This window comes from Rhea americana, unplaced genomic scaffold (genome assembly GCF_003343005.1).
Source record: "Rhea americana isolate MKP2758 unplaced genomic scaffold, rheAme1 scaffold_124, whole genome shotgun sequence".
Lineage (NCBI taxonomy): Eukaryota > Metazoa > Chordata > Aves > Rheiformes > Rheidae > Rhea > Rhea americana.
In genome coordinates this window covers 591,258-618,636 of record NW_028185306.1, presented here as the reverse complement: position 1 = coordinate 618,636, position 27,379 = coordinate 591,258, and the positions used below count along the sequence as shown (strand labels likewise).

Sequence of the window (27,379 nt, the reverse complement as noted above, 5' to 3'; positions counted from 1 at the left end):
GACAAATGTATGCCCAAGGAATAATAGGGAAAAAAAAATAAAATGCCTAATGAACTAAATTTCTATTATGTGACTTAAGCTTCTTACCCARACTACTAGGAAGAAAACAATTTAGACTTGTTGGAAAGAAAGGACATACAGAATATATCTGGAGAACCGTAACAGGTAGTCTTCTGTCCAAACGCCTGATACTAGTATTCTCTCCAATGATTTCTGTACATAAACCATGGTACAGAAGTAAATACAAAAAAGGGGGCAAGGCTATATGTTTGGTATATATGAAAACTGGATACATGCTATGTACACWAACCAATTTTGAATCACATTAGAATCATATCAAATTATCTTCATGCAAGTTTTGGCAAGAGAAAACAAAATAGTCCTGAGCATCATCTTCTCGCATATGACCCTGGTTCTAYTCGACATCTCCCTGAGATTCATTACATGGCCTGCTGTGACGTTGCCCAACTTCTCCTTTAGAAGCCTCACCATCACATTTCAGGCAACTGAGCTTCTGGTATAACCACTGAAGGATGGAATTCATCCCTCCCAGAAATCTTAATGAAGCAATTCCATGACAGTGGCTAATAAATCTTTTCAGAACCATTTAAAGGCTTAGCTGCTCCCCCCACCATTTCTCACCTGCTCCTTCCCTTTCTTTTCTGAGGAGCAGACTGGAGATTTCAATTTCTTTAGGAGTTAGGCTTGAGTGAAATAAAAACTTACTATATTTCTACAGTTGAGAATTACTATCCAACTAAACGTTTTCCCTATAAAATCTCCATTTAATTGTTCTAACCAAGCACAGTTTATGTATGTTCCTTTACCTTACACTACTTTCAGTTACTGTGACATTCATAAAAAAGAAAAAGATATCACAATCTAGTTTTTATAAATAAAGCATTAGGAAGAAAACCAGCAACTGTGTTTTGGRCATAATCAAATGCTTTTCATTTAAAGAAATGTTATTACTAGAAAATTGCATCCATTTTTATGAAAACTGTGAAGATGCACACACTGCATTATACAACAGCACTTTCCATAAACCCTTAAGAGCACTTTTGATTTGCAAGTGTATTTAAACTTGCTAGTTCTAAACATACTTCTGGCAAGAACCATCTCAAAATTAGAATTGACACAAGCAGGGAGGGATTTCAGTATGAGACTAACATGCTCATTTACAACTTAAWTTAACACAGAAATTTGCTGTGCTTAAATTAAATATTTAAGCAGTAGTAGTCATCCTGCCGTATAAAGGATGGACAAATCATGCTACATAATAACTTGTTAAGAGATAACATTTCATCCTTCACACTAATTTCTTACCTAAAAATAACAACATATCATCTTCAAAAACTGATTCTATAATTGCTCTGAAATTTAAGGGAAAAAATTTTTTCTTCATACTAGAATGTAACTATTCAGATACAGTTCTGTATCTGTTCTTTTTTAAGGGAAAAGAAGAAGGGAAGCTGTAGGAGGTAAACATAAAAACCTTTTCATACAATGAGAAACTGGACTACAATATACTGTGAATTTAAAAAAAAGCAACACTGAGAACACTGTTCCCTCAAAGTTGGCTCATTTCACTGTTGTCTGATGTTACTACTTTGGCATGGGCAAATGCCTGTTGCTATCAAAACCAGAAAAACAGTTTATCTAGGCAAAACTGACATTTCACTTTGTCTTCCTTGTGGATGCTACACAAAAGATTTGTCCGTAATAAGGCATGCACAGAAGGTCACCCTGGTCTATAAAAGGAATTCAGCATGCAGCCAGTTTGCCAAATAAACTGAAGGGCAGGCAGCTTCCGAACTTCAGCATTCTTAAAAGTAGTATGATTTSCAAGGAAATGTTTTCAGTAAAACAGATGCAGATAAAAAGTAACTCTTAAGAAAATAATTATGTTCTCGTTTTGTAAGTTAACATGATGGGAAATGACAATAAGAATGAAACTACAAGACATGCTAAACAGCCTAGCAAACACACTGATCAGCCCAGGGAGTAACCTAAACAGGACTTTAAATCATAGAGACAGGAGGCACATTTTCAACAGTGGAGAATAAAAGATGCCAAATTCTTGTATCATTTACAGTGAAATAATTATGGTATGGAGTAACCATGAGATTTGCTGTATTACTGAGAACTGACTCAGAACAGAAGAGCATAATTTAGTCATTTAGAGTTGATGAAACACTGATGTGTACGATACAGATGAAAAATGCTGTGCAACCATCAGAAATGCTATGCAATCATCATAACTGCCTTTATTAGATGCTTGTATGTCTCATTTCAGGTTCTGCACCTAGGATTTTGGTTCTTAGGGTAAAGACTGATTCTTAGAGTCTATATTAAATAGCAACCAAATATAAAGTTCAAAATACTCTTCATGCTATTTTTATTTGAATAAAATTATTTAACATTGTCTCTCACCTAACATGTTTTTAAAGGAACTGTTCTTTATTTTACAGCTAAGTGGAACTAGAACTCTTACTAGTTAAATGTACCTTTTTGTTTATTTTAGAGTGGAAGCTGTAAGAAACAAGCTTCCAGTTTTCTGTTTGCCAGCATTATTCAAAGAAGTGCTCTAAATCACTAGGCAATTAAACCAAAATGAAACGGGGCTCTTAAAAAAAAAAAAAAAAAAAAAAAAAAAAAAAAAAAAAAAAAAAAAAAAAAAAAAAAAAAAAAAAAAAAAAGCCAAAGGCTTCTAAGTTCTAAGGGAGCTAGACAAGGTAGCTAGACAAACTAGAACACACACACAAAAAAAGATAATCAGTTTGGACTTCTGTCCTTTCTTCTTGAGTTAGTCAACTTCAGTCTAATCACTTTAGATGAATAAAAAATGTCAGTACAAAATAATAAATTTAAGCAATTTTGAGTGACAGATTCTAGCCCAGCAGTCATACATAATGGGATATTAATCATTTAAAGTATGTTGACATTATAAATTTTTTTAAAAATTGAAACTCAATTAAAAGGCTAACATGAGGAGGTAAAAAAAAAGACTGGTATTTTTTTTTTCAACACTCCTTTTATTAAAATAAAGGAAAAAAAATCCTTTGTCTTTAATGATAAAGCTTTTCAGCAGGATGCAATACACAAATTCAGAACTTCTGTTAAACAGTGCTCTCTTGTGGTTCTGTGCCTTAATGAAAGAGTAAATCATTGTATAAAGATAAAGCAAGTCACAGTTTGAATTTTCTTGTCTCTAGGTCTAACACAAAATTTCTCTCTCAGACCTGTATTTCATTTTGTTCTACTTTTCATCTTTCTAGCATGCCAACAGSCTTATTTATTAAAGACCACCTTAGATTCTGGATTTAAAGCAAAGTATTAAGTACAAAATAAAACATTTTGACTTATAATGCCAGCTTTAGCCTTGAACTTTAATAGGAATTCACAATTGACCATATGTACTTTACCAAAATATTACCTGACGCATCAATTTCTCCCAAATTTTGTTGGCAGAATTTCTACATTGCATTGGATATATAGGTAACTGATATGCAGCCCCCATCTCACAGCTTCAATTAAATATACAATTGTTTGCTTAAAATAAAACCTTAGTTTAACATTCTTGTACTTCCAACAAGACTACTTCCTAAGATTTCCATCTTTTTCTAGTAATGTTAAAGAACTAAATATTGTTAAACTTATATAATTAAAACATTAAAAAGTACAGGAAATTCCAAAACATATAATTACTAGCCATGCTAAAGTAAGACTATATTTGCATGTTAAAATACRTAAACTATTCATACAAAAGAATAAAAGGTGCTCACAAGAGCAGTTTACATTAGGAGTTAGTTTTTCCCTTTAGAAGAAGTACAGCTGCTACTCTGGACACAGGACTTGAAGATTAAAAAAAAAAGACATCTGCTAATATCTACAGTTATTGTCACAGTAAATTTTTTAGAAGTAAACACTTTACTTTTATTCCCCTCAGCAGATATATAACCGGGCTATTCCCTTAAATGAAGCAAATGTAACTAACCTGTTCATTCCCATCAAGACTGTTAGATTTCACAATAGCAGACGCCGTTTTGACCTGGGCATGTGCAAGTTCCTGGGGGGCGCTCTGAGAAGCTGGCATAGGTGGTAAAGGAGCTCTCCGTTTCTTTGGCATTTCAGACGGCAAAGTGCTTGAATCATACTGCTTGCTAACAGTGTTAGATCTTGTGATAAAAGTTGGCCTTGGCTTGCTCATCAGTGGAGTTGCTGGGGCACTGGCAGCCTTGGTCGGAGGGAATAAATAAAAATCTTTTATAATTTCTGAAAAAAAATCAGCAGTATTGATTGATCTAAGAACATGTTTATAGAAGCTTTTCTTATGCAAAGTTACATCTTACTTGTTCTCGTTTCTTCTTACTTCGTTGAAAAAAACTGAAAAATCCTCTGTTTTCTTTCTCCTTCAAAGCATCTAAGTTTTCAGACATTTGGTAGGAGTCTAAAAATGGGGGAAAAATACTTCTAGATATTATTTACTGCATAGGTTATTTCTCCTGCATTCTTACTATTTCACTGYCTGTCATCAGCCTTCTGGAAGGATATACCAAGCCCCCCATAAATCATCCATACTAATAGCTTTTCCAAAAACTACACAATGACCAGGTTTCCTAACATCAGTGTTCTTCCCTCCCTTCTCAGGGCTCAGAGCAGAGGTGTTTCAGCTACCTTAATACCCTTAAGCTCTCAGCCCAACCCACCCAATTGTCCTAAGTTACAGTTCATATCTCAAAGTCTACAGAAGGAAAAAGGAGCATCAGCCTCTCCAGTTCACAATCCCTAGCAGTTTAAACTAATGGCAAAGGGTGAAGTGGGACAGGCCAGGTACAAGCCTACCAATGGTATGACTATGAAGAAACATCACTGAAACCCTGACAGCTGCTGACCCACAYGTAACTGCGTGGCAGTCACGGTAAAGATAATCAAGTCCACACTGGTATCCTGCAGAATTTATCCTCTTTACATAGTCCTAGTCATGCAGAGGATTTGTAAATTTAAAGGTTGTCCTTCTCTAACAAATTCAAATCCAGTAAAAACTAAAGAATCACACTGAATGCAAATGCAACAACCAACAGGAGACATCAGCAAGATCACTGCCAGAGTCTTAGTATAAGCGTTAGTATAAACGTAAGTGTAAATTTAATAAATTGACCTAAGTAAAAAGACACAGAAATACTTTATACATACATATATATACACACACATACATACATATATATATATGTATATATATATACACACACACACACACACACTTCTGTACTAAGTTTTTCTTATGTATCTTTGATAGGACAGAGACATTGTTTAATTTACAGGTAAGTGATAGTATAATGGGATGGGATGGTAATGGCGTGTAAGTGACAATTTCACAACCTATATCACTAAAGCGTACCTTGTAAAGATGGCAAATTTAAATCAGCTGGTGATGCGGCTACAGAAGGAGAAAAGAGAATTTCAGTGTGAATCAAGGATGCAGTTGTATGTTACAAAAACACAGAACCCCAACATTAGGAAAAATAATTGGGTGCTTTCCTGAAGTAAAAAGATGCTTATCTTTAAACTGTACCTAATGCTGTATGCCACGTAAGAACTTGAGTTCAAAAAATGAGAACTACACACACGCACACACAATGCATGCAAGAGAGGGCACATGTGAGAAAACAGTGGAACAATCTAACAGCCCATGAAATACATAACCTAAAGGGTATTTGGGGGATTCTGACGGAAGACATGCAACACAAACTAGCATCTCTTAAATATGGAGAGACTGCATCTATATTTTTTGAAGGAAAGAGTAAAAACAGTATGCAAATATAGCTTGCTGTACAAGTTCTGGATTGTCAGGCAGTTTAAACTTGAAAAACAAAGAGGAATCTATATTTAAGATATAATTCAAATAAAGATTTGAATTTAAATTCTATGGAAAAAGGTACAGCTCACCATTTACTTTCATAAAGAAAGCTAGAAAGTCAAAGTTTTAATAGAACTACTTGAAATTGACAGAACTAAGRTGTATCTAAATTTCCTAGTAAGACACTGCTTCGTACAAACTGTATAGTCCCTTATATTCTTTCTTAAGGATTTTTGGCTGCTTGATTCAAATGATGCAAGCTTCAGGTTGGGCAAAARGCAGTTCAGCCAGTCCGTAGGATGAAGTGGTGGCCAGATAACAAACCAGACAACGCACTATTGGCCAATCAACATGTTCAAAAAAATTTTTTTTTAATTCAGTGAAGGAAAGAAAGAAACTCTGTTTYTGTTTTTACCATGGTAGAAAGGACCTTTCTCCCCTCCCTTCCCTCCCCCCTGCCAAATCAAAATATTCTTACTGTTTGAGATAACTGCTCTTTAGAAGTAATTGCGAGAATTCTACAAATACCTACAAAAATTGCCATRTATTTTTATTTATTTATACATATACACACACACACGTATACACACATACACCCCTAATGACCGTATATACACGTACAAAATTGCCGTATTCAGGAAGGAGGGAAGGGGAACAGTTTTAAAGCAGGAAAGGAAAAAAACAAAAATGTAGAACAGTGATCCTGAAAAGAAGCAAGTCACTATTACAACATTCTATATTGAAGTAAAATTTCTTACAGAAATGCCTCAAACACAACAAAACACACTTTAATGGAATTTTAAATCAGAGTACAATAACTCTACCTTTAAAAAGGCAGGTTTATAGTTAAAGTTAAATTTGAGAATAGGAAAGTCTGTGCAAATACAGCCAAGGTAGTTAATAGTGCCCCTGCTGGACCACTATTAAAATGAGAATTGTTATTCCTTCACAATCCATTTATGAAATTGTCAAATAATATTCATAAAAAGCACCTAGGTACTGCATAGATAAGCATTATCAGAACATTCTAACACTTTCAAATTTTAAAACATAAAACAAAATTTCTCTAATGTTTCTTTTCTTTTCTTTTCTTCTCATCATGTTCCCATGTCTTCTCTGTGAGCTAAGGGAAATACAGTGTTTTTTTGCAAAGGGTGGAAGGGAGTTGTTCTCAATGATGCTATGTAATAGCCACCTTTGCTGGTGTTTAACATTTTGGTTAAAAAAAAAATTATATTACACTTCTCAACTCTAAATACATATAAACTTGTCCCATTTTCAATTTTGTAGAAGATTCATGAAACACACTTCTCAAATTGCTGGAAATTAATTTCTTCTGAAGTAAAAATTCAGAAAGCATACATTATGAAAATACTAGGTAATCATCTTTGCTATAAAAGATTTACAAAAGTCTTACCTCGACTGATATCCATGGCATATAATTCTCTCAGCCCAAGGTCATTAAGAGATTTTGCCAAATCCAGGGCTTCCTGAGACTGGTAATTCTTCAACAGTATAGTGTGTGAAGGATCAAACTCACATTTACTACAGATAACTGGTATGAGTTCCTGAAGGGGTGCATGCGGACTAACTCTTACTACTGTCTTCTGTGTCTTCTTGTAGTTTATGACTACTCTTACTGTTTGCTAAAGAGAAAAAAATGCCAATAAACCCTCAGTACATATATTCTGAAACAACTGGCATTTTTATAACAAATTTACGGTAAGCACACGAATTCCCCTTAAGGCCAAATTCACCAATGTTTTAGTAACCAATGTATTAGTATCATTAGAAGGGAAATAAAGAATTTGTTGGTGACTCCCTTCTACTCAASAAGAATGCTCAAACTATCCGCTTCAAAAACTGTCACTTCTCTGTCCAGAAGGGTCTATGCCTGGATCCAATGCCACAGGATACCCTACTAGGTTATATTAGGTAGCAAGATCAGTCAGTCAATAAGCCATGTGGATGGAAGGAAGGTGAAACAGCAGCGTAAGAGCTCCCATGACCATATACTTTATATGCTAGTGCTTTAGATAAATTTAAAAATATTATTATTCTATATGGCAGAATGAAAAAYGAGAGAGAAAAGATTTATACAACTCCTGAAGAGGCATTTGGTTCAGTAATTCTAAAAACTCCTGTCTTCTTAAGGGGGAGTATACCAAGAAAAGTAGAGTAACAACCAGAAAGTACAATACACATTAAAGAAAAATGAACATACAATCAGAAGGACACATATATCACAGCACAAGAGATGGCACAAGTTCTTGATTTTCAGTTTGTGGAAGGTTTGCTGTATTCAAATAATCTTCCAAGTTTGCCAAAAAGATACTAAGATAAAAAGATACTAAGGCATGGGATCTTAAATAATATTTTAACATTTCTTTCTTGAGGCAGCAAAGATGTTGTATGCAATAAATTGGGATATATTTTACCTAAGAGAAGATTACTGAGAAGCCCAACTTTTCACAGTGGTGCATGGTGAGAGGAAGAGAGACAACAGGAATAAATTGAAACAAGAGACTGAGCTGCCAGTTCACCTTGTCRATTACAATGCTGTTTCTAATTTCTGGATAGGCTCTAATTTTAGTTCTCACCTCTGGTATCACCGGAGCAGGTTTCTTCTTATCCATTTGTTTTGGCTTTACAATCACCTTTTCCACTTCAAGCATTCCAATTGGTGTGTTGGGTTTGAATTTAATCTGACTATTTTCTGCTGACATTAACTCGATAGTATAACCTGATGGATTTAAACGATACTGTGCACAGAGAAAGATCAGCAAGTCCATCATGGGTTTCCTGTAAAAGATAAACAAAATGGTCCCAACAGAAGAGATAATTAAGCAGGCTATRAAACAAAAATTGCTGTTAAATGTTTACCCAAGTCATTCTTTCCCTTCCATGACTGAATAATTATTGTCAAGCACAAACTTTAAGTATCTGCAACATCAAAAATCACTACAAAGAAAATGAACCCAGTTTGCATAGAAGTACGCTTAGTGCTTGAGCAAAGAGGGAAATTTTTGCTTGCAGGAAGTGATGCCTTTCCTGAAGCCAGCAGGGAGATGTAGATTAGCCACCTAACTTAACATTTAATGTGAACTGTAGCAGTGATGATAAATGCYCTGCTATTCATTAAGAACAGTTTCCTTCCAAAGCTTGAAATTTTGGTATCATTGCAAGGCTATGAGGGACTTCCTTTTCAAAAATTCTAAGCATAAGTCCTGTGGAGGGCAGACAAAAGAAGCTTGAGGCGGTCACTGCATAAGGTGGTCTTGCATTATGAATCCCAAAATGAAAGCCATGTTTAATGTAGATTTAAAAAAGTGGCTAAATCACAACATAGTAGTCGAATTTGAGAAGCTCAGTGTGATGGGATAGATATGCTTCTCACAAAAAAGGCAATCCAAATTTTTTGCTCAATGAGAAACACAGTTTCAAGATAGGCTAAACATTCCCTATTGCTAATGGAATGAAATTTATTAAAACTGTACCTTAAACAGTAGGACTGCCATAGAAATGTTAAATAAACTGAAGGGAAAGAAAATACATGAACTCTGCATGTTAGTGCAACGGAATTATGAATAAGGTTATCATACTATCAAATCACTGGAGATCATCATTCCTCAATAATTTTTAGAGTTGGGTAAGGAGCACTCTATTTTAATATCCTCTGCATCTCTCAGTTACAGTTAAAAATAGGGAACGCTATCACCTACTCGGTCTCACAAAGATTTTATGAAAATAAACTACAAGTTTGCGAAACAATCAAATGCTATGTTGAGAACAACACKGAGGTGTCTAAAAGGAAATCAATACTGGATTTAGACAGTATGGCTTTATCGGAAATCTAAATCTCTTCTGGTAGCATACCAAAAYGAGGAGATAATTAGCTTCCATAAAGAGCTATCAGGATAAAGAGAACTCTAGATAATATCATAAAGACTACAAAGACATTTATTATGTAGGAAGTTAAAACTGACTTTTTATTATATGGTTGTGTAAAAAATTAATAATGACTAAATGTTAGAAATTGCTGTGAACATGGTTTTATGTTTTTTTTTTGTTTTTTTTTTTTTTTAGGGGGGGGGGAATCTGTGCATATTTTAATTAACCCTGAAGTATAATTCCCTTTTTCACTTGTTCTTAAAGACAAGTTGCAGATTCCTTGAGCAAACCCTCTTCTAACTTTTAGAATCTGGGCTGGAATCTAACACATGCTGCACTTTCATAAGGTGAAAACATTCCAAAAACTGACAGTTCTGGTTGCAGCAGACAAACTATTAGGTATTTTCTAGAGGAATGTTTCTACCTGCTTAAATGGCAGAAGAGAATACTCTTAGGAGGAGGTGTCAGGAGGAACAATAAAGCCAAAAATCTACAGGGAGGATGCTCCAGAAAGAAGGCAGCTATGAAATACCTCTGAAGAGGTATAGATGCAAGAATGGAAAAAACTTGCTTGCTTTCATCTAGGAAATACCTATTGGCCTGAGGAATACCATGCGTAATGCTCTGAGCACTGGGAAAAGAAAAAAAAAAAAAAAAGAAGTTGCTCCTTTTACACAGAACTATATCAGAGCACTTATTTCAATTTTTCTCTCACACATATCAGAACCTGCTCTGATTAGAAAAATAAACTGCTCTTTTTCTTGTGCTTCTAAACCACAACGGAGGGTTTGCCTACCTCTCACTCCAGTAAGAAAATAAAGGGAGCTATGAAGGAAGCTCAGCCCATTCCCATGTTTCCCTGGGGCCAGGGCAGTTGGGGGGTGGGGGGGAAGAGAGCCAGACAACACTTGCTGCGTGACCTTGCTGGTTATCGGCTTATCTAATAAGTTACACATTAGCTTTTTCTGGCGCATTTTTATACACTGACTAGCTTTAAAGGCTAGTGGAGGGTAAGAAAAACAAAAGACTACCAGGAAGAGAATCTGCAAGGAAAAMCCGTCTACAGAAATGCCGACGTGAGGGCTTGCCCCTCCAGACACCACGGTGCGGGAGTCACAAGAAGTGCCAGAATGACAGGTGAGAAACATAGCTGCTCACAAACAGATCGGTACATGCACATTAGTGCACGAAAGCAGGTACTGATTCAGTACAAATTTGCTTTCCATAGGTAATTCCAAAAATGACCTGCCTGACTGGATGACACCAGAGTTTAAGCCTCCCTCTAGGGCCTAGAGGCCTTTGACCACTACTTCAAACACAAACATTTTTAAATGTTCTTACAGATTAAAAAAAAAAAAAAATCTAGAGGATTTTTTTGTTTTTGTATCCACATTCTCCAAAACTGTATTTTTTGCTGAGGCCTTCAAAGATTGCAGGTAGAGGAATGCATAGATCACAGTAAATTCAGCCGCTTCCATCATTAGTATTTAGTAAAACCCCAAGAAGTCTCCATCAGTGGTCTCACAGAATAATATCTGCACATCCTCCTTCATCTGATTTCAAAAACATGTTTATTTGCTACAACTTTAGCTTCATTACATTTTCCAGTTTTCTGGAAATCCCTGATTGTAAATTTTTTTAAGCATTCCTGCACCTCTCATCTATCTTCCCCTGGTTACTCCTACCTGATCAAATAACAATAAAACCTAGATGCCTCTCATTACACAATGTAACTGATGGTTAAATGATGAACTTCATCTAGAATGTATCAAACCATGCTGGATCTGTAACCAAGTTAAATTTGAAATCAACACTGGAGGGCTAGGGGCAAGGAGAGTTGAGAAAATACTTCTATATTTGCAAGTATTTAAAGTGCCATCTTGTTATCATTTTTACAGTATCATTTGGATGAAAGAAAGCTTGAACATAAAATGTTCTACTCCATCTGATAAGAAATAAAACTCGACACAGCTATATAGTAGTATTTACAATAATCTGACAAGTTTGAGCAAACTCCTAAACATATTTTACAATTAGTCTTAGTCACTTCTAACCAAAGTCCTTCAAAATGACAAATGCTGAAGAAATCACTCTACTCTGTCACCCAAGTTGTTAAATCCTTTAATTTTTCTTCTTTGAATAATGTTTGTGGTTTCTTACTTATTACATGAAGATACATATTAAAAAAAAATTTCCATCTGCCAACAGTTTTCCCAATTCTCTAAAAATGAATCTTCAATTCATTTAAGTCAATAAAAAGTTATACAGTATACAAGATTTATGAAATTATATCAAGTAAAATTTCTGTAAGGCAAGTCACATATGCTTTTGTTCTTCTTTCCTAACAGCTTAGTACATCCATTGAAACAACTACTCTGCTATTCCAAGTCTCCTTACCTTTTAACTTGAGTGAAATGTTGAAGAAAAAATTCCCAGCTCAACTGAAAAGACTTGAATCATTTTTATTACAATCTCAGGATTACTCCAAACTATTAACTTTCCATTTGTCATAGACACACTTACTCACCAAATATTTATTGTTGCAGAACTTTTTCTCTACATGAAAGTGATTAACATTAGAAAACTGTAAAAAAAAAATTATGCAGACAAATTTTGTTTAAGAGAAAATGCACAGTATTTTGTATTCACACCAGGATTGCTTTTATCACCCAGTGATTCACAGATTCTTGAACTGTGACTGAAACTTAMAAAAATGTATTTTGGAGCAGGGTGGGCACCCAAACTTTGTTACCAACCACACTGCATTCAAAACTATAAGTCAAATTGTACTCCAAAATTGTTAGAATSGTAAAAGCCACAGCAAATATTTGTTTCATTTCACTTGCTTTCTGAATCCAGTGTTTAAGGGAAAAATACATCATGCTTCCAAATTCCTCTCCAATGAGGAGAACTAGAAAATTGCTACTTTTTTWAAAAAAGTAGATTTTTACAAGATCAAACAACAGGAATAAGGTCTTAGTGTCATGAAACTTAGCACCACTGAACAGACAAAATTCTGTTAGTAGCCACAAAACATATTCCTAACAGGAGGTGGAAGAAAACAAGCCAAAACCTACAACACAGTTTAGCTTCCTATAAATCTCTGATTACTTAAGTCTATAGCTCCATGGCCTTCCTTACAAAAGTATTCATTAATGGTCTTCTGTAAAAAGAAAAAGGCGTATTGTTTTGATGTAGAAAAACAACAAAAACCATCAACCCCACCAGAATTTGTTAATAACAAATGTAAGCAAAATAGATTTTGAAAAGTAGGGCAATACCACAAAGCTTGTTATTCACTAGCTAGCTATACAGAGTAAACCAACAGGTTATTAAGAATATCCTAATGACTGAAAGTACTCAAGAATGGATCAAATGGAAATTCAAAAGGGCCTCTAAGAAAACAGATTCAGCAAAGCTAAGTTCTCTCTGAAAGGCATCTGAAACCACAAAAGTCCTAAAAAATGCTACCCTGACAAGCTTTGCGTGACACAGTTCGTGCTACCCACAATTCCAAACCAGAGAGTAAACCCACCTAACTCCACCTGCCAACAGCACAGGAGCTTCTTCAAGTGCAATACAACATCTGAGCACATGGCTGTAAAAAACTTTTCCTGTTCCTAGGATAATAATGAGAAGTAAAATAATATTTTCACCTTAGAAGCTGTTTATCTTTGTAAGCAAGAAAGACTTATTAGTAGCTTACCTGTTAATGTCATTTCTATAGGAATGTTGCCTACTTGTCCACAAAAAGCAACCATCAAGACAGACTACAACTAGAAAAGATGGTTTAAGGCATACCTGATGGTGAACTGCAAGACCTGCACAGTATCCCCCCTCGTTCTCAATGAGCCTAGCAGTGCTAATATAGATTCTTATTTGTAAGAGAGCCCTTAAAAAAAAAAAAAAAGCACACTATTTCTTCAATTGAGAGACTAACTGTGGGATAATAAACTGCTCAAGATGTGCATGTGCTTCCTGATAAGCCTGTGAACCCCTTCTTGAACACTGAATAATTTATACACAGCTTAATTCAACTGAGTGAAGGTAAATGCAAAATTCCTTACTGTTGCTATGTACTGAGCTGCACAGCAAGATACAGGGCTCACGGCATTCAGAAGGGTGGAGGAAGGGAGCAAAAAGAAGATGGGGAGAAGTGCCTGACAGAATACACATGGGGTCTCATCTTTAGAACTACAGCAAGGCACCATATTTACAGACAGCAACACTCCTTGCTGAAAATATGCTAGTAAGAACACTGAAATGTTATTAAATTATTTCAGAAAATATGTTGCATTTTAAAAAGTATATCCTCAGGTTTCAGTTATCCTGAAAATCAGATGGGCTGGGGGAGGAGAACACGCCAAACCACAACAACAGCCACAAAAGTTTATTCACTGCAGCTCTGGTGAACAAGCTGCTACTGATGTCTAAGCAAAGACTTCATCAGTTTTAATGAATAACAATGCATGGTTAGAGACCTGAGCTATAAAACCTTCTTTCTCTTATTAAGGAGTGAGATTCATAAAACTACATATTTACATTACCCAGAGCAAAAAATCAGACTGCTTGCTCTCAGTAACAGAGACACTGGCAACACACAACTACAAGTGAAATATAGGTATGTTTTTTTCAGCTTAGAAAAGAAACAAACTGGTATCCTAACTGTTCTGATCCATAAAACAGCTTGCATAGGAGCCTTTTTAGGAGACCTGCTATGCTAATTAATATACCAATCTAAGTCTTAGGATTTCTGACTTCAACTCACAAGTCTATTTCCCAAGCTTTCTGAACTAAAAGTGATTTTGGACTCACATGCACAATCCACAYTATCAATTATAAGACTGAAATATGCATTTCAAGTTTAAATCAGCTAAAGCAAAATACGTTTGATTCAAAAGAAAGCTATCCACAGTTGTAGCTAGAAACTATTTCTTTGAAGCATTACAGTTTTTATCTAAAGTGATGACAACATTTTTAGGTCTCATAATAGTCTATAGGTAGTGCTGCTGAGCACGTGCTGAATATGTATCATTTTGAACCTGAGTGGGAAGCAGGAATTCATCTTTAGGTCTAATAAGGAAAATATGTGCAACAAAATTCAGCAACTCATACAAATCAGTATTTTTCTATAGATTTGGAGTGACCAGCAAAAAACTCAGCAGGTATGGCTGCCAGTCTTGGTAGGTTTCATACAGAAGTTCTGAATCTCACGTAATCTTTCCAAAAGAAAGGTACATCTCCAAGTACATGTTTCCACATCTATCTAAAACATTCAGGCTTACACAACTCATGTATTTTACCAACTGGTTTAAATCTGAATGAGCATGCTAGAGTAAGAAAGCAAGACTCAACAAAAATGTCATTTTTTGTAACATACCTGCCATTAACTGTAGTATATTTGATCACATCTCCTGGCAGGACCACTAATAGTTCAATGTCTTTATCAATTACATTCTCTTTCTGCTCCATGGTGAAGTTGGCTGATTCTGTCTCATCAAAAGGAGAAACATCAATGTTTTTTGCTTCAGATGGAGGAAGAGGTGCTTTAGCTTTTCTTCTGAAATAAAAAAAAATTAAGAGTTGAGTATTTTTGTGTATTTGATTTGATATTATCAAAATTCTCAATACAGACTTTACAAACTAACAAGACTCAGAAAAGGAATGAGCCACACTACTCTTTTGTTCAGTTATACTGTGTAACTGATATGGGCAAGTAATCTAGTATTTTAAACATCTTGTCTTCTGTGTTGTCACCACTGATATGTACAGTGTACTAAATTATCAAAGAAAAAATGCTTAATTTGTGGAGTAAAAAGTTTAAATTTAAAGCTCAATAAACACTAAACACACAAAAAAAATTTTAAAAGCAAATAAATTTTCTTTTTTCATTTGGTATTAAGAAGTTCAGRCTTTGAGTGCTCCCAAACATGTTTACTGGATCAGTATACACAGAAACACTGTACAACACAGTACAAAGTGAAATTGCACTAACAAACGTTTAATCTATAGTTTAAACAGACATAGGAATAGTCACTATTTTCCTCCCCAAAGTTTTCCTTTGATTGTTAAAATCCTTTAAAAAAAAAAATCCTACCATCTCTATTTATTTCTCTGTTAATAGAATAGCACTTTAACCGATACTACTGTGCTGTAATATTTTTTGACATTTCAATCATCATATAAGCTTTTAGATTTTTCCCTCACCTCTGTTCATTTCCTAAGCCTGATTTTAAATAAGTTTTAGTTATTTCTCTCATTTTTTTTCTTTGCCAAGGAAAACTTTTATTGGAGACCAACTCCTGCTATAGGAAACCCTGAGGACAGTACTTTCATTCCCTACAACACATAATTTAGCATCTTCTTTTATTCAAAATGCTTATCAGGAAATTATCATCATCATTAATTAGATATAAGCTTCATGGAAAGATTCATAAACACAGGCCATGAAAACAAAGTGAATAAACCAAAAATAGTGCTCTGGTTACTTGAAGTACCATCTTGATACAGAGRGGGAAAAAAAGATTCCCAAAAGATTTCTGCATTCAGTGGCAAACATCTAAACATCTTGAAACAATTCAGCAGATAAGCAGAACTTATGCCTTCCTTTTTAGTATAGAAATGAACTGTATTTTTGTATTAGAATTTTGTACTTAAGAAACATGAAAGAACACTGATGACCATAAATATGAAAACAAACAAGACAGAGATATCCAATAGATTCATGAGGAAAAAAGACTATCATTAAGTTCATCACTTAAAAAAAATATGGGCAAACATTTTTCATTTCTTATAAATAATCTTTTAAAAATCTAGAAAGGAACTACATTAACTAAAAGTTAAAAAGAAATATATAACTAGATATTTTATACATACATACACACATTATATATATATATTTTATATATAGATAGATAAAAATAACATAATACACAAAGGTTCCAAAAATATGTTGGCAATTTAGATACTGGGGTTGTACTGAAGTTTGTTCACTGTCAGTGCAGTCAAAGAAATTAACTTCTACAATTATTCTACAGAATTAAAATAAAAGATCGATAGCATACAGAGAATTAGAAACACACATATTCCTTTTGAAAATGAAGTTTAAAGTCACTTACAGTGAAGAACAAACAAGGTCCAGAGCAGCATTGCAAAAGAGGACTGTGTAATGAGATTTCACATGACCCATCTGTTTCTGAAAGTACTTAAGGAGTTTTGAACTTCAGAACTCCATGCTGAATAATTAACTATTCACAGTCTCTCAAAAGTAATCAGAAATACTCACAGATTTTAAAACATACTGAAGGAATACACATCATCAAATTTATATATCCTCTCTGCTGATGTTTTAAACTAGTTTTGGTGTACAGCTCTTCCATGCACAATTCAAGATGCGTGGTGGTTGCTGCACATTTAACTTTGATCTCTATAGCAGTGTGCCAGGGTTATTTTGGGGTTTTGTGAACGTTGCAAAATGTATGAATCAAACTACTTTTTACTCCTCCCCCACTTTTTGTTTTAGTAGGAATTTTACACTGCCAAAAAGAAAGCATTAGCCCATATAGAACCTAACTTAGAAAAGGTTCTATAGAACTTAGAAAAGGGGGGATAGGGGAGTACGAGATGTTACTTAATAGAAAAAAAAATGCTTTTCCTGTTTTACACCCATTCTTACACTATGAGGTAACTTCAGATTACTGTTAAACAATGTTTATCAGAACTACATTCAGAATTCAGTCTTTGAAGACCACAAGTCACAATAAGATTTGTTTGCAATTACTAGTGGATTGTATTTCCCTTTAAGCAGACAAATGCAATTTCGTCGCTGAAACTCTACTGAAGATGGCAATTAATCCAAAATTAACACATGAATAAAGGCATGGTCTGTATCAGTAAAATGCAGCCTCATTTATACAGTGTCCAGCTTACACTGTAGAGAGCTAGGACTGATAAAACACACTTGTCAAAACTCGTGTGCAACAGGTAGAAAGATGAAGTTAGGCATTTGTATAAACACTACATACACATGCATGGAGTTAAGGCAGTCTAAAGGCCAGCTGATTCCCCACTTATAGCAGTGAGGAGCAGTTTACCCTAACCATGCTAATAAATCTTCAAGCTCTCCATGGTTAGCTATGCTTATGTTCCCTGCCTCCTCACCCCAGCTCTAAACAAAGGGGGAGAAGATCCTGAAGTCCTTTCTCACAAGTCATGCTGACTTTTTGGCAGCCTCCTATTAAGCAACAGAGATCTGTATACTCTCATTTTCTGTTTCCAAATGCTGTATCTCTATTTTTTCTTCAGTTTCCACCAGTTCTCTCATTTGTACCCCAGAGTAYGTTTGTTTGGTCTTGTAGCTGTCTTCTCACATGTTAGGCTGGAAAAGACAGAGCTCTTTTCACAAGAAAGGCTGCCTGGCTGGTAAATGAAGCGGTGCCCACCCAGAGCTGCAGAGCAGGCACGGAGGAGCTAGCAACACTTAAAGATACAGCACTTTGTAGGCAGGTGCAATTGAAAAGCAGCAAGTGACAGGATGGTGGAAATGTACTTATACTGGAAGTCTAAGTCCACACTCCCTCCCTGTTAGCACTGCGGAGCCTCCAAGAAGCTGCCAGAGGTGACTCTCACAAGGGCACCCTGCACACTCCCTTTTATTCACCCCCCCCCAATAAAAACAGCATTATCCAAGTAACTCCAAGTCCACATCCTCATTTCAAGCTCTTATCCATCCTAAAGGACAACAACAAACCCAATCCTTAAGCCCAGTACTCTCTTGCCTCCTCACTTCCCACCAGGTACTCAGTAAACTGGGTGAGCTGCCAGTTTTTTAATGAACTTGTTTAAAAGATTGAGAATGTGGTTAAGGCAGTTTCTTTTCTCAATAGGAAGAAAACACCTAATTTTAAGTAAGAAAAAGAAACAATTAAAACAACTGAATAAACTGCAATCACAAAAATATTACTTGGAGTTCAGAAGAAGGTGTCCAGTAAATGATCTCATTCACAATACCTTTTTCTTTCAGATAATTTCCTATTTGAAACTGGTGCTAGGAACTGAGCAGATCTATTCTGATTTTCAAAGCAAACATTAGAAAGAGGTAGAATAACTAAAAAACATGCTCTTTATCTCCTCGGCTACTACAGAACAAAAGGAAAAGTTGATGGAAGAATCAAAGTACAACTTATTTAGCTAGTGCATACAGAAAGGGAGTTAAAACAAAAATTTTAACCAAATAAGGCCACAACTTCCAGTTAAAAATAATCCTGTGGAAATTGTGCTGAAGTTCACTGTACAATGTGGGCCCTCAATCCTTCCTTGTTTCCATAGGTCCCAGCCCTCTCAGCTGACTGACTTCTCTCTACCCTCAACATTGGAACAGCCAATCTCATCTCACCTGAAGTGATGCACTCCACGTTTATCATCAGGGAACCAGATCTCAACTGCAGCTACCTACCACGTTGCAACGACTTGAATATCATCTTCTGTCTACACAACGGCTTAAGGCAAAGTGGAAAATATAATATCGCTCTTCTCTGATTCTTACCATAAGGGAGGAGAAAAAAAAATCCTAGTCCTGAGAAATTCCTAGCCCCATAAATTCAAGATTTTATGTGCTCCAGATTCTACTTCTACAGAATAAAGTATCATTGCAGTATCTCAATGTATTTCCTTCTTATGAAAATAAATAATAGCATCAATGTTCTGAATGAATGGAAGCCCTTTGTACGATAAAGGTCTGGACACAGTAAAGATGTATTCATTTGATGTTACTTAAAAAAAAAAAAAAAAAAGCAGCAGCTTCAGCAAACGCATGTTATAAAGCCTCAGATAGTACATTTTTAACTATCAGTAACTACACAAGAGAACTTTAAAATAATGTACTTGAACTTACAATGACCTGGATATTCCAGTTATCACCAGTACTTCCTCTCGGTAAGGATCACTTTCCCCCAAAGACTGGAGAAAAAGAGGAAGTCTATTTGCAGATAAAAATCTTCTGTGCTAGATGTGCACACAACTAAAGGCTATAACATAAACAAACCAYCTCTTCAGATCTTAATATCAAAGAAAATCTCAACATTTACAGCACTTAACTTCCAGGCTAGAACATAATTCCATAAGATACTATACAAAGACAGCTTGCACAGGAATTATTTTGGATCTGACTTCCAACATCAGAACCATCACTCAAATTTTCTGTAAGAATCACCTGGTGAGGACAGGAGAAGTGATAAGGAACCTTACCTTCAATTCGCTCATCTCCAGATCCTGAAGAAGTTTATTTAAAAATAAAGGGGGGGGGAGGGAAAGCTTTCTGCTGCACAGCAGATAGATTTAAGTTTGTTGATTTGACTTCTAGCATCACTAAGCACAGATTTATATGATGAACAACTATAGGGGGCTTTTCATACCAATCTCAACCAAATTTAATGTCAGAAGTAGCACTTCCTTATTTTCAAAGCCAGAACAGCACCTAGCTTTCATGTTTAGATCACCTCAGTAGAGAAAGTCACTGCAATGCAGCTCCCTCCAGAGCTTTTCTTCCCTTTGACTTCATACTCCAAGCAATTATAACACTTTTTTGATCACCACAATAACGTTCCTCCACTGCTTAGCAGTAGATGGCCAAAACCTCACAGACATCATCTTCAACCAAAGAACAATTGAGCAAGAGTTTAGGTCTACTTAAGTACAACCTACTTTGTTTACAATGTTGTGTCAGTTCTGAGCAACAGGTATAAAATAAAAGGAATTTCTTCCACAACCATTCTCAGCCCAATCCTAATCTTCAAAATTTATAGAGGAAATTGTATCATACGCTAAGCAAAGACTCTGAAACCACCAACTTTCCAGCAGTTTCGTCAGTACCCTCTTTGGAGATTACGGTTTCACAGCATCACTGTGGCACATACTCAAGATCAAACACTAAGAAAAAGGTTTAGAAGCAGTGCAAGATTACTATCTAATTGTGCTTCCTATAGTATGGCAAATGACTGAAGTTACAAGGGTAAGTCACTGAAAAACAAACCTTTTAAAATTTTTATGAAAATTACTGCTATATATTTCAGGGTGCATGCACTTTTTGACAGTCTCCCATAACAGCCTCCTAGAGAAGCTCAGGAAGTGTGGGTTAGAYGAGTGGACAGTGAGGTGGATTGAGAACTGGCTGAAAGGCAGAGCTCAGAGGGTCATCATCGGTGGCGCGAAGGCCTGTGGCTAGTGGTGTCCCCCAGGGCTCACTACTGGGTCCCATCCTGTTCAACTTCTTCATCAATGACCTGGATGAGGGGACAGAGTGCCTCCTCAGCACTTTTGCCGATGAGACCAAGCTGGGAGGAGTGGCTGATACCCCTGAGGGCTGTGCTGCCATGCAGAGAGACCTGGACAGGCTGGAGAACTGGGTGGAGAGGAACCTCATGACGTTTACCAAGGGCAAGTGCAGAGTCCTGTACCTAGGGAGAAATAACCCTAGGCACCAGTACAAGCTGGGAGCTGACCTGCTGGAGAGCAGCTCCGCAGAGAAGGACCTGGGAGTGCTGGTGGATGACAGATTGACCATGAGCCAGCAACGTGCCCTTGTGGTCAAGAAGGCCAATGGTATCCTGGGGTGCATTAGGAAGAGCGTTGCCAGCAGGTCGAGGGAGGTGATCCTGTCCCTCTACTCAGCCCTGGTGAGGCCTCGAGTACTGTGTCCAGTTCTGGGCTCCCCAGTACAAGAGAGTCATGGAGCTACTGGAGAGAGTCTAGCATAGGACTACAAGGATGACCAGAGGGCTGGAGCACCTGCCCTATGAGGAACAGCTGCAAGAGCTCGGCCTCTTCAGCCTGGCGAAGAGACGACTGAGGGGGGATCTGATCAATGTGTACAAGTACCTGAAGGGAGGGTGTCAAGGGGACAGGGACAAACTCTTTTCAGTTGCCCCATGTGACAGGACAAGAGGCAATGGGCAGAAATTGAAGCACAGGAAGTTCCGCCTGAACGTGAGGGGGAATTTCTTCCCTGTGAGAGTGACGGAGCACTGGAACAAGTTGCCCAGAGAGGTGGTGGAGTCTCCTTCTCYGGAGATCTTCAAGGCCTGCCTGGACGCAACCCTGTCTAACATGCTGTAGGTGTTCCTGCTGAGCAGGGAGGTTGGACTAGATGATCTCCAGAGGTCCCTTCCAACCTTACTGATTCTATGGTTCTACAGGGTTTTTTTTGTTTGTTTGTTTAAGAATGTGACATGGAAACGACATCAGCTTCACCTGTTGTATAAGTACAGACATTTTTTGTTTTCTTTTAGTGAAGTGTWGCTCAATTTTAATTTTTATTGTTCTTAACCTGAATACTAACAATAGCATCCAGCATCTATTCCATATGAAGTATTTTTCTTTCAGCCTGAAAAATTCATTGCTTTTCTTGTTATAGTAGCTACACATACGTCAGTTCTAGATCTCAGTGTTGTTTTGCTCTAAAGCTGCTCCAAAAACACAATTCATACAATGACCATCCTTGTAGCAGGAAATGCACATTAAGTAAGAGAGGAATGACCAAGACATTTCGTTGAATCTTGATGACTTGCTGTGCGTATAAGGCTAYGAGGGCTAATGCTCAGACCTGAAAGTCAGTAGGTAGACTTTGTTCCTCAAGAACAGCCAAAGCTTCCGCCCTGAGGTGGGCATGAAGATAGCGAGAGAACTCTTGAAAACTACCCATAGGGGAGCCGAGGGTTTATAGTAGAAGCCAATGCACTGATTGAGGTAGACAGCTACTGTTTGAGAAGGCACATGTGCCCTTTCTTCAGGTAAAGTTACTGCCCACTGGCATTGCTAACTGTGTGTTTATCTCGAATCGAGTCATAAAGACAAATGAACAGCTGAACACAGGAACAGTATCAGATAAACTGTAAACGCAAACCACAACAATCTGCAAGGCAATCAAGGACAAAGCTTGAAATAAACCACAAAAAAAGCCCCAGAACACTGACAATGTGCAGGAAGAAACAGAAACAGCCTTTTCCTTGTCACTGTACATCTGCTGTAAAGAGGATCCAACTGAGGAGCCCAGACATCCCACCTCATATCACAGAACAGCAGACACTAAAAACATCACTCCCACTCCCAGCTTTAACATACTTCTTTATACAACGTGAAATACATATCTGCAAACTTCCATCATTAGATTCAGCAAGAATCTTACTTGCATTTAAGATCTATGTCTATAGGTATATATAAATTATACTACTTTGGCTCATCCTTTCTCAGACAGGAGTCTCTCCGAATTTTTATTATGCAATGGAATTAAATACAGAAAGTAGTCTTCAATGGCTCATTCAACATTTGCTTTCAGYTCTAGCACTGCTTGTCAAGAATGTCAATAGAGAAGTGCCCTAATGGCTGTAACACTGTCTTTTGGCAGACTTTCTGGGAATCTCTCTCAAATCAGTACCTCTCCAAAGAAAGAGGTCTGAAGGCACGAACTTTCCATTTCCAAAGCCTAGAACCTACGAGAACCAGATGCAGAACTACTAGTTACTAAGTATTACTGCAGTTCACACCTGATACAAGCCTGATAACTCATTGCCATGGGAATACCACACAGCCATATGAAACCATTAAGTTGGTTGTTTCTGAAAAAGTCAAGACAAAGTAAAACAGAAAAGCGGGTAGTTGATATCATCTCTACATCGTTAAAGAACCCACCACGCAACTGTCTAAACACAGAAGCCAAAGAGACTCCCCAGCAATAAGATGCCTTCTTCTCTAATACTGTAAAACTGTGTTCATGTTCATCTGAAAACACTACAGTACTCCTAATCACAAACCTAAAGACAGACAATTTCTAGCACATGATAAAAAAAAAAGATACTTCAAAACACTGAAGTTTGTTCTATGTGTATGCAGACCTTATGGTCTTTGCATTAGAAGACTTACAGTTTTGTTTTTTAAATAATCAGACCATAATCAGCAGTTTCAAAAGTAGAAACACTTCCTCTCACTCTCCAACTCAACATCTGAACTGTCTGTGGCTGATGCTTTGTGAGAGTAGACACACGCAGAGGACTGTAAACAAAAGATTCACATAAGAACTAGTCTCATTCCATTCCTCATGGCGTTTTTTTCCACCATGACTGACATTCTCACATCAAGATTAAATAGAAAATATTTAATGCTTGTTAGAAGACTTTCACAAAGTCTCTAACTTGTCATCACCTCTGCTTCAACTTAGGTTATTACGGGTTAGTAGGCCTACTGATTTGCAAAACTACGCCATGGATTAGAATTTAGAAAGAATTTATTGCCATACAGTTCCTAAAAATTACTAGATTTCTTATTTCAGAGCTCTTAATATTTTGGAAAGTGCCGAGCTCATGCTCCATAATAATAATAATAATTTTTAAAAAAACATACTCTTAAAGAGCAATTTGCTGATGCTCATGAAAAGCATTCTTTTTTGGTAAATTTAAAATAATCATTTTTAACTGATATTTGGCTAGCTGAAATTACACATTTTATTTATCTTCAGTCAATTATTCAGTCAATAGGTTTCWACACTACATGTGGGTTGCCAGAAGTGCTGTGGAAAAGACTACTTTTAAATTCATTTTAATGTGTGACAGTACTGTAGTGTTTATGCTTAAAATTAAGCACCTCCAGTAKTTACTGTACCAATACAATAGCATCTGTATTAGGCAACTATCAGCCCTGTATTAAGCACCTATCAGCCTTGATACCAGGCTTTCAACTCTATATTAATAGATCACTGTTTGATACACAGTCACTATCTAATTACTTCTACTGTAAAAGCACCAACTGCATGTTAAGATCAAGGTCTAGAGCAAGGGCAGTCAAGTGGTGTCCGTCTTTAGGAGGTTACCCCTTCAAGTCAGGTTTAGCACAGGTGTGTAGGACAATATGAAGGAAATACATTTGCTGTATTTCTTCCATAGACAAATATGAGCACTCAGATTACTAAAATCTTATCAAACTTAATTATTTGGGGAAGATTCTGAAATTACATTGTATAGATACAGTATCTAGTAAGTGGCTCAACAGTTACCAAAAATCAGTACAGAAACACGCTTCTAATTCCAATTTCCAAGTGGAGAGGGAAACATGAGAATGATCCCTAAGACTCCTGTGACAGTGAGGTATTTCATTGCGTATTTCTCTAAAGATTCCCAGGCTGGAGGGAGATCAATACTGCAAATGAGATCCGTATTTATTATATTTTATTTTAAAAAATAACAATGTTACAAAATGAGGGACCGTGGTAAGTGGTTCTCCTGAAACAAAAACATGTTGGGCAGCTGATAAGCCAGAAACAATGCTATAGATGATATGTTAATGAACTAATCTTTGAAAGTTATCTCTATAGGTTTACTCAACAAGGTTCCAGCAAAAACAGACTCTCTGCAGACGTTCTCCTATCTGTGTCTATATGCAGATGACTGCTACAATGAAAGCAAAAAATTGAAGTTATCTGTTTACCACTCTTTTTCTATAAATAAATTAGATCAAAAAAAGGAGGTATCCCTGGAATCAAGGCATGTTTTCAGAGCTCTTGCTACAGAATTTTTTTTTCTAATCAGTTGAATGTGTGGAATCCCTGTCCAATAGGCTCATAGTTCTGAGAAAAGAAGAAGAAAGTTTTTATCCYAAGAGAAATAAATCACAAAACTGGGACTGTAACCATGACAATAAGGTGAAAGCTTAATGGAATCTTTGGACGTCTGGTTCACACTGAAAGCAAGAAAGCAACAAATGAATCCCTTAGTTTTCTCCAGACCATTTGGAACAGACACTTGCCCATCTGATTGTCTGTCCCCAAGGCAGTGGCACTCTTGGAAACAGAAGAGACTGAACTCAAGCCATAATTAATGCTGTGTTTTCCTTCTATTACAAGGAAAAAGGGGAGATTCAGAGACAGAATAACCTCAAATCTATATGGTATGATCATGTTTTCAATTATGGYGCTCTCAGCATTAAAGGGTAGTGAGTCCAGTACAAATTTACATAGCTAAGTCTGGTACAAATTTAAACCTTTTACAGAAAAATAAGTCAATCATCACTCTTAAAAGCCAAATCACATTTGCAAGTTATAATGACCTTTTCAAGTTCCCTTAAAACATGTGAATGACTATCCAGCTCTTGAGTACAAACAGTTACTGACTTAGCATTGCCTTACACCATCCAGCAAAACACAGTTAGCTCCACTCTAAGCCTAAGAATTGCTTTGCTATTAGGAAGTTAGCCAAGAGCTCAGAATCCTGGCGTACAACAGAAAAGACTTTATGCTATGAATTAACATAAAATTTATTATTAGTATTATTAAAGGATTACAGAAACATGTTCTGATACAAACATTCCTTTCTACCACATTCTGTTGTGTCAAAATAAGTATTTTTCTTCTTTTTAAAAGAAAAAAAAAAGAAGAGAGAGAGAAAAAAGAGTGAAGGAAAATTAGTTTCAGCAACCATACTTCTAGGAGACTAAAAATTGATTTCTGAATAAAGAGAGCTAACACAAAATTACATACTTGGTATGTCATGTGCAACATGCCTTTGTAATACAGATACTTACATCCGTTAGCAATGCTTTCACAAGGTATCAAGTGCGCAAAATAACCTAAATTTACTAACAAGAGAAATTTAAGAACTTCAATAACATTCAAAACAATTAAAACTTTGTACTTAGCCTTTATTGTATCTACAGTCATGACAACAGCCTGTCAGAAAGGAGGGAGAGTAGGGAAAACAGTAAATCTGTAACAGTGATTAAATAATATATAACTGGCTAAATAAGCAGGAAAACAAAACAAAGAACAGCTTGAACTGAAAGGGGGAGCTTAACCTTTGATACACTAGTAAATCTAACAAATGCTTAAAACTCTGGCAAACCTATGTTACCTCCACTAGAAACAAACCCTTAAATCTTTTCTCAAGAACTTCTATAGAAGTGTGTTCTGACAGACATTTTTCTYCTACAACCAGCAAGGAAAGTCCAGTTAAGGGCTCTTACACAGAGCAGAACCTAAATCTGCCATTCTGGCTATTATTTCCTAGTCATGAAAGCAGGTATAACACCCCTGTTTTTTCAAAGCCGGTAGATGAAACACCTAGATCTTCTCATGGCTTTTACAGCTGCTACTCTGAACATCAATACAGCTAAGAATTGTCAGCTTATCTTAGCTTTGCTTCTGCTGCTTTTCTCTCCTGTTTAAAATCATGTTTTAGAAGTAACACTGGAGGCAGGCACTGGATGGATTTGGAGGTCGGGAAAGGCAAGAAAAAGAAGAGCAGAGCCTCACAGTATTACAGCAGCCAGGTGAGAAAGGAGAGCACAGACCCCTCCCTTTTTCTCACACATGCCTCAAATGTAGGTATGTGGGCATAGGTGAGGGTGGGTAACACAGACAAAATAATGCAGGACAGTAATCAGGAAGCTCTGCAGTAACAGCAGGGAAGATAAATTTTACTCTCTGTAGAAGAGTAATTGGGTCCAGCATCCCAGTTTCCCAGTTGACAATTCAGCTATAGGAAGGATAATTGAGCCAAGCACAGTGATATCACCTAATTTCTATCTTTTAGGAAAGTATTTGGAAAGCAAAAGGCTTTTGCGCTTGCAGAACCCTGTTCCCCCATTCTG

At 36.5% G+C, this 27,379-nt stretch overlaps 1 protein-coding gene and 1 long non-coding RNA gene across 2 annotated transcripts in view; one reads left to right on the top strand and one right to left on the bottom strand.

The window, feature by feature from the left end:
• Window positions 1-19,487, top strand: part of LOC146600263 (uncharacterized) — a 63,739-nt gene extending 44,252 nt beyond the window's left edge. The window contains exon 4 of the long non-coding RNA XR_014898323.1: window positions 19,079-19,487. This is a non-coding gene — a long non-coding RNA (uncharacterized LOC146600263). The remainder of the gene's footprint in view (window positions 1-19,078) is intronic.
• Window positions 1-27,379, bottom strand: part of COBLL1 (cordon-bleu WH2 repeat protein like 1) — a 91,254-nt gene that overhangs the window by 23,436 nt on the left and 40,439 nt on the right. Inside the window, exons 2-7 of the mRNA XM_085325861.1 lie at window positions 15,132-15,311; window positions 8,461-8,662; window positions 7,278-7,506; window positions 5,402-5,440; window positions 4,353-4,450; window positions 3,998-4,237 (exon numbers count right to left, since the gene is read on the bottom strand). Of these exons, the coding sequence (XP_085181987.1) occupies window positions 3,998-4,237; window positions 4,353-4,450; window positions 5,402-5,440; window positions 7,278-7,506; window positions 8,461-8,662; window positions 15,132-15,311 (988 nt within the window). The remainder of the gene's footprint in view (window positions 1-3,997; window positions 4,238-4,352; window positions 4,451-5,401; window positions 5,441-7,277; window positions 7,507-8,460; window positions 8,663-15,131; window positions 15,312-27,379) is intronic.